We start from the raw sequence: 7,331 nt of genomic DNA, 5'->3' as shown, positions 1-7,331 counted from the left end.
CTGCTATCTAGATAGATATTGACCTGTTGTCTGATAGCTTTTCAACAAATGAAAGACTATGGCCAAAGATGCAATTGAAAAAGGCACCATTTCACTATTGGCTGCTTTAGTATGCTAATTTCAATCCTCCCAAGAAACAAAATCAAATCAGAAATTATTCATATATATATAGACCAAATTTGTGTTTGCTGATAAAGAAATAAAAGGAGACCAGTATAGATCTATTTCAAGCTATTTAGCTCTCATCAGCTACCCATACCCTTACTTGGATTCGAACTTGGGCTACCTGCATATTAGGCAGTTTTATTAACCTCAAAGCCACTTCTCCTCCATTATCAGCTGAGCCAGGGGAGAGATTAAGTGTTAAGTGGATTGGAGTTGAAAGGCAAAACGGAAGCCGTATGCTCTCTCCCATATTGGGGCAGACCAGGTGCTTCGACAGAAAAACACTGTATGTGTGTGTGTGTGTGTTTATGTGTGTGTGTGTGTGTGTGTGTGTGTGTATGTATATGTATGTATGTATATATAATAAAGTATTTTGCTACTTAATGTTTTAAATAAATGAGTGGCAAAATACATGATCATCTTCATGTGCACACAAACTCTATAAAAAACATAATTTTGTACATTTAGGTCTTATTTATTATATTGATATGAAATCTCAGCTTAAACAGAAATATTCATTCCAAAAATTTAGAAATTTATGTTTGTTGGATTGCATGTACAGAAAAATTAATTAACTCATGTACAATATTTCGTGAATCACACGTTTGCTGCAGTGAGGACTTCCTGCCAATTTTGTATAAAAATAACAAAATTATTTGCATTTCTATTACTTTCATAATTCTCTATGTCCAATGTTTATTGCAAGTTCATTATGTATAGTTCCACTAGTTCTGCTGAATTACATTGACAATCTGTAAGGATGCAGAACGCCTTGTTACCTTTTTCATGTTTATTATTCTGCTGTTCATTGCATATTATCAATAAGTATTCCAGCAATGAAAGACTTCTCTCAATCATTCTGCTATCTATTGTCTTCAACAATTATCATTCTTCTAGGGTAGCTATCAATATCCACAAATATGTAACGATATTCATATTTTCCACTTTCAGGATTCTGTTAAAAAAAGAAGGGTAATTTCTGTTAAAAAAGAAGAAAAAGAAGATGTGGGTAATTTAAGTATTAAATCAGAGATGTGAGATTTTAGGGGCTGAAAACCTACCATTTCCCCCAAAATAAGGCATCCCCTGATGATAAGCCCAATTGGGCTTTTGAGCACATACACTAAAATAAGCCCCCTCCCCAAAAATAAGTCCTCCCTGAAAATATTTAAACGCAGAGCTGGAAATCAGGTAAGACTGCAAGAAGACCCCATGTTGCTTCACATGCCCCAAAATAATAAGATCTCCCTGAAAATAAGGCCAAGCGCTTATTTCGGGGTTCAAAAAAAATAAGACAGGGCCTTATTTTCGGGGAAACATGGTAAAATCCTGGTCTCCCACAGTGCTTTTTTAAAAAAAGAAGCAGTCAGTTTTCACATTCCCTGTCTTCTTTATAGTTACACCTACTCTAATACACAATGTTGTCATGTCCCAGCTTATATGGTATGCAACTCTAAAGAGCCTGAGATTGCCACTTACACTTCTACAAGCTGGAGGTTTTCCATGTTAGCATTAAATTATGGTCTATATTTTATTGGAGTTTTTGTACCTCTTTGACTTCAAGATGAACAGTTCCTTGTTTTCCTTTTTCAGATCCCTCAATGTAGAATTTTAGACGCATGTATTTCAATCCATCTTTTACAAACTCAATATGGCTGATGAAAAGCACAAAAGAAATATTTTTCCAACTTAAGAAAACAATTCTTCAAATCATGCATGTGCAATTTTTGGATAAAGCAATAAAGCAATTGTGACTTCAAAACTTAAATGTATGGTGCAGCCAATGATAAACAATTAAATAACAGAAGATGGAAACACAGTAAACAAAATCCTGTTTTGTTAGGTAATAAGCAATACTATTACGGTGAAATGTCAATGTTTTTCGATATAGTATGAAGAAAGGATAGGAAAACTTTGAACTATTTTTTTGAGACACACCAGCTTCCTAGTTTTTATTTGATTAGATCCATCCATTTATTATATGTACTTCGGATCTGTGCCACAGTAAACATTATCTTCCTGTATGTAATTAAATCTTTTTATACCTAACCTACTTAGGCTCATGGGTTTGACTTCCAAATCCACCAACCAATAGTCTATCAATCAGATAGACTATTTTGATAAATATTATTTATGCCTGATTCTATCAAGTTTATTCAAAAGCAAATTTCATCAAGGGTACTTAGGGGAAGTGAACTTAATCAAGTGTACCCAAGACTAAAATCAGAAGCTAAAGAATACAACAGTAATATGGACCTCCTTCTTCAGTAACTATTAGCAGCTTTGGAGTCTCCTGTCTAGTAATACCTGTCATCAAGGCTCAAGTAATACCTATCATCAAGGATCCACATGCAATCTTGAATTTACAGTTACAATATTACAAAATGTACTTGACAGTTGTATATGGCAATTTTTTGTCTTAATTTAAGTAAACTGACAAATGGTCCCGCCAGGCAATCTTCCATGTCTTCACACTGAAAATGACACTCATTGCCCTCCAGCTATAGTATAACACATGTTTGATTCCACTGTTGGCATTTTGTAAAGACCTGGAGCTGTCTTTCAATGTGACACAAGTTTAAGATTTAAGAAAACTGCAATATATTCAATATATTGTCTTCTAGTCAACGTTAAGATTCACTTAACAACTGCATTACTAATTTAACACCTGCAGTGATCCATTTAACAAATGTGGAAAGTAAAAGTCGTAAAATGGGACAAGACTCACTAAATTTCTCACTTAGCAATATAAATTTTGGGCTCAATTGTGGTCACTGAGGACTACCTATGCCATAGCAATATAAGATGTATATGAGCATCAACTGACATGGACAACAATTACTACCAAACAAATGCTTGTATACTTGCTAAGAAATTATCCAAAGCTTTGATTGTTATTATTATTGCATTCATTAGGGGTAAATTTAGGTTAGGCTAAATTACTACTTTTCAAGTGAACTACAAGAATTAAATAAGCTTAATAATGTAAAAACAGGTTCAAAGACAGTAACAACCAGAAAATAACATTTAATAGAAATGTTAAGGGTTCCATTAATAGATACCTGACCAACTGTCTTCTCCCACGGCGTGTAGCTTCACCATAGCCTTTTATGGGTTCACCAAAAATTCCTATTACCTAATTAGTTACAAGAAGACAACATGCTTAATGATCCACTTTCTATCCAGGACTAGCGAATAGTTTCGTCAGAATAACTACTGTTATATAATCTCTCATCAGACATAATTTACATTTTTTCACTATACTGACTTCAAATTTTTAGTAAAATGAGGAGGAAACATGTTTTTTGGGGAAAAAGCTTCACATGCTTTTCAGCTGGTCTAACATTACCTGCCATTGAAATTACATAATTTCTGTGGTCTTCCCTTGGTAATTTTTTTAATATAAAATTTAGGTTTCCTTGCATTTAATGTTGAATGATTGAGAGCCCTACTGGAATTTATGAAGAATATTGAAAATGTCAATTCATAAAAAAAAAGAACACGGTGGAACAATTAGAACAGATACTCTCTCTACCATCTGTGGGTTATTTTAGGTAGATTATGTATAACTGGTACAGCAGAAGAGGAATGGCCAATCCTACTTTCATTTGTTGAAAATCAGCTCTCTTTAAGAAAATTATTTTCACTTGATAATGAGCAAACCAAATTCCATAGATTCTGAGGATCAATTAAAGATTTTTTAAAAAAAAAATAAAGTTTTTTTTATAATCAACATCTTTTTCACTGAAATTTGGAAACAAACCTCAGGATGAGCTCTGCATTTCTCCAAGGCGTCTCCATAGATTTTACTGGGACTCGAAGAAGAGAATAATTCCTTAAAAATCACATAGAATAACCCACCTGAAGGAGAAGAAAACCAGATGCCAATGAATCAAAAAATCTTCTAAAAAGCCATTAGTAAAGCACTTGTAAACTAGAATTTTTTTCTTATTTCAATCACCTGTCACACCAATCCCAATGATCACCACTATCAAGTAAGTGAAATCTCTTCCTGCTTCTTTCACTGAAAGAGGAAAAAAGAAGAAAACAAGATAGCTGTAAAATACCGATAAAAAAGTGCAGTCTCTAAAATTAATGCCTTTTAGAGCTTCCTCTGAGAATCAAAACATATTAATAGCTCTTGTCTTGAGAACAGTAAGAAACGCATTAAAACTGTTAGTTCTACCATATGTACTAACATTCTACAGTTGTTTCATTTTCCATGTCTTCTTTAAGAATATAATGTAGTCTTGCTATTGAACTAAGGGACAGGAAGAAGTACTTGTGCTTTCTGATCACAAGAATGTTAAGAATATATCCGTTTGGATGGATTTTTGATTAGGGACTTTCTATGGTTGTTTAATTTTGATTAGTGGATACTGTTCTTGTTTACTTTGTTATATAGAAGATGTTCCACTAATGGGGGCAGCAAAATCTTTTGGATTAGTCAAATCTTTTGACTGAATCTCTGCCAATATCTATTTTCTCCCTTTACTTAAAATTACTGACTAGCATGGCAGAGACAAGATGGACAAGAAAACAGTTACTCCAGAACAAAGATAACAGTTCTAAAACAGCAGAGGTAAATCATTATTGCCACGATTCTTTTCATTTATTCTTTAAAATTTGGCATGGCTTGGCCCATGTTTTTGACTAATTGAAAAAGATTCAACTGTGCTGTGTTTTTCATTTCATAAATATATTAAGTAAACCTGACTACCAAAATGTTTCTTGAGTCTGTATATTTAGAGAGATATGCTATTACAAATCATAGACTGGCTAAAAACATGAAGAAATCAAAGTATATGACAAGAATAAAAACCAGAATAAAATCCAATAAATATAAAACTAGAATAGTCCAGGTGTGATGTATTTTACAAATAGTAAAACATATATAAAGGAAAATATCTGTAGCTCAGGGTTGAAATGAGAGGTCCTTGGTGCTCTCTGAACTTGCTTGTTTTCTTGCAAATGTTTCATTACCCTAACTTAGTTAGGGTAATGAAACTTTTTTCAAAATAGTTTTTGCTATTTTGAATGTAAGGTTGGTAATAAGCTTGCTATGGATAAGACAGCTGATTTGGCATTCATTACTGAGGCCTGGGTGTCAAATCTGACAACAGCCATGATCCCAGAGAAGGAGAGGTGAGAAACTTTATTTTCACAGGTTCTCTTTTGCACATATTAGATGTGAGACCATCTGGTCAATATTGGATTTGATGCTGCTGTACCAAGCTTGCCTTACTGCTGTATAATGAGATTCTTGTCTGAACCACCGGACTCTGTTGGTAGCTTAGCAGCAGAGTTGCCGAGGTTAACAGTTCTTAGTGACTTCAAACTGTCCCAGATGCCATAAAGACTGTGGTAATTCAGGAATCCATAGCTACTATGGCCAAACAGACTTGATCCAAATCATGAAGGCTCCATGAAAGACATTAGATCTGTTTTTTGTCTCCGGGCAATTGTAACATGATGTAGTAGTTGAGGACATACTGCCAGTTTTCTTGGTCTGTCTGTTTTTTTAGTTTGCTGGTGTTGCCCTCCCCATTAGGAAGACAAGCCTATTAGCATTCTGCCCCAAATACCAGTTTGATTGAGATCTTAGCCTTGAGTTGGGAGAGAGAACAGCCTTGGATGGCACTGCTTCTATGAAATCTCTCATTATAGGCTGAACCTGGAATATTGCTTGCTTTTTTAGAGGAGCTCTGTGAGATGAAATACTGGAAGAGATGCCTCAAAGTGCCACTGGAGAATGATAAAGAATGAGTCCAATTGAACACAGGCTTTTCCTAGCCTAAAAATGAGTTAACTTTAATTTGTCCTTTGTACTAGGATAAACTAGTACACTATGTCTCACCTAATTCTGTCACCATCCAAAAGCAAAATTCCAAGTCTGTTAGGCTACTTTCCCATTGCTCTGATAATAAATCAGGTGCCCAAGGTGACTTGAAATGGACAGATAGTGGAGACAGTAAATTTTGTCTTCTGCCAAACTTTTAACTTAGGAGTGGAAACAAGTCTTATGCCTGCCAAGGTATTTTACCTTTGGCCCTCAAAGTGTTGCTTACCTAAGTCCCAGCCAGCATAATGGCTGAATTACAAATGCCAGCAAAATGAAGAACACTAATATTTCTATTTCTGCAAAACCTGACAGGCTGTGAGATCCCCCTCCTTCGTCCACATTTTGCTGCAACCACATGATGCCCTCCAGAATTGCTCAAGGGTCATTCCTGCAATTATCATATTTGACCCTGCAGGCTGAGATTGTTAGGACTATATTAGGCCAAGGTGGGGTTTTTTTCCCAAGGAAGCAGGCAAATTTTTACCCTTCAAATGTTGAAATCGTCCAGACCCAAAGACCATTGTCTGTAACTCCTAGATCCCATTTCCTAAAACGTTTGGTGGGCCGCATTTTTCCTTCGTGCTGAGTAACAAAGAGATATTCCGAAACACAGAAAACTGCAGCATTTTAGGGAACGTTTTACAGTCCTGATCGTTTTAATCAGAGAAAGCGAAGTCTCTCTCCCTCCTTACCTTTTTGAGCAGCTGAGAGTGAGACGTCTCCTTTTTTACTTTGCACAGGTACCTGCGAGCTCCTGTTCTCCGATTTTTCGGATCTCAGGCCACCCAGTGGGACCCAGAGGCTTCGCTTTATGACTTCGTAGCCTATCTCAGGACTCAAGACATGGTCGTGACTGAGCCCTTGCCCTACTCTGGACCATGCCCAAGTGTTTAGAAATGCCGCCCTATGTCGTGCAAGCGCCTGCTTCACCGCAGATCTCAGCAGCTGGTCACTACAGCAAATTCCTCGCACAAAAACGGAAAGCATTTTGATTTACTCGCCGTTTCTGCCCCCAAAACCCAGGAATCAATTCCAGCCCCCTTGCGTCCTGTGCAAGCAGCCGGAGGCATCGCTGTAGAGTTTACTCTCGGTGCAAAGTGCCCGTAGCCGTTGAACGACCCATTGCGATGTTTTTCCTTGCAGCTTTCACTTGTTGAAACAATTCGAACAGAGCAAAGGCGGCCACGACCTTTACGGTCCCAGATACTTGCCCACTCACCGCACCATTTACGCTTTGCAAGCGATTGTGGGTACCGTAGTTTGCAGTAGATACGGAACTGCTCACTGATCTGCAGAGGAAACAAATGAAGGACTTCAATTCCCA

General features: G+C 36.5%; 1 protein-coding gene across 2 annotated transcripts; it reads right to left on the bottom strand.

Moving 5' to 3' along the window:
- Positions 1–619: 619 nt before the first annotated feature.
- TIMM21 (translocase of inner mitochondrial membrane 21) lies at positions 620–7,284 on the bottom strand. 2 transcript variants are annotated; one of them, XM_058178188.1, is made up of 6 exons: positions 6,700–7,284; positions 4,127–4,189; positions 3,929–4,026; positions 3,228–3,301; positions 1,715–1,820; positions 620–1,144 (listed from the first exon to the last, which is right to left on the bottom strand). In XM_058178188.1, the coding sequence occupies exons 1-6, from the start codon at positions 6,992–6,994 to the stop codon at positions 1,124–1,126; spliced, it is 657 nt and encodes a 218-aa protein (XP_058034171.1). In that variant the 5' UTR covers positions 6,995–7,284; the 3' UTR covers positions 620–1,123. The 2 variants fall into 2 exon arrangements, with proteins under 2 accessions (XP_058034171.1, XP_058034170.1); XM_058178187.1 differs by having other exon boundaries at positions 620–1,120; positions 6,700–7,277.
- Positions 7,285–7,331: the final 47 nt, after the last annotated feature.

The sequence above is a fragment of the Ahaetulla prasina genome, chromosome 3 (assembly GCF_028640845.1).
Source record: "Ahaetulla prasina isolate Xishuangbanna chromosome 3, ASM2864084v1, whole genome shotgun sequence".
NCBI classification, from domain to species: domain Eukaryota; kingdom Metazoa; phylum Chordata; class Lepidosauria; order Squamata; family Colubridae; genus Ahaetulla; species Ahaetulla prasina.
This window is presented reverse-complemented; position numbering and strand designations above follow the sequence as displayed.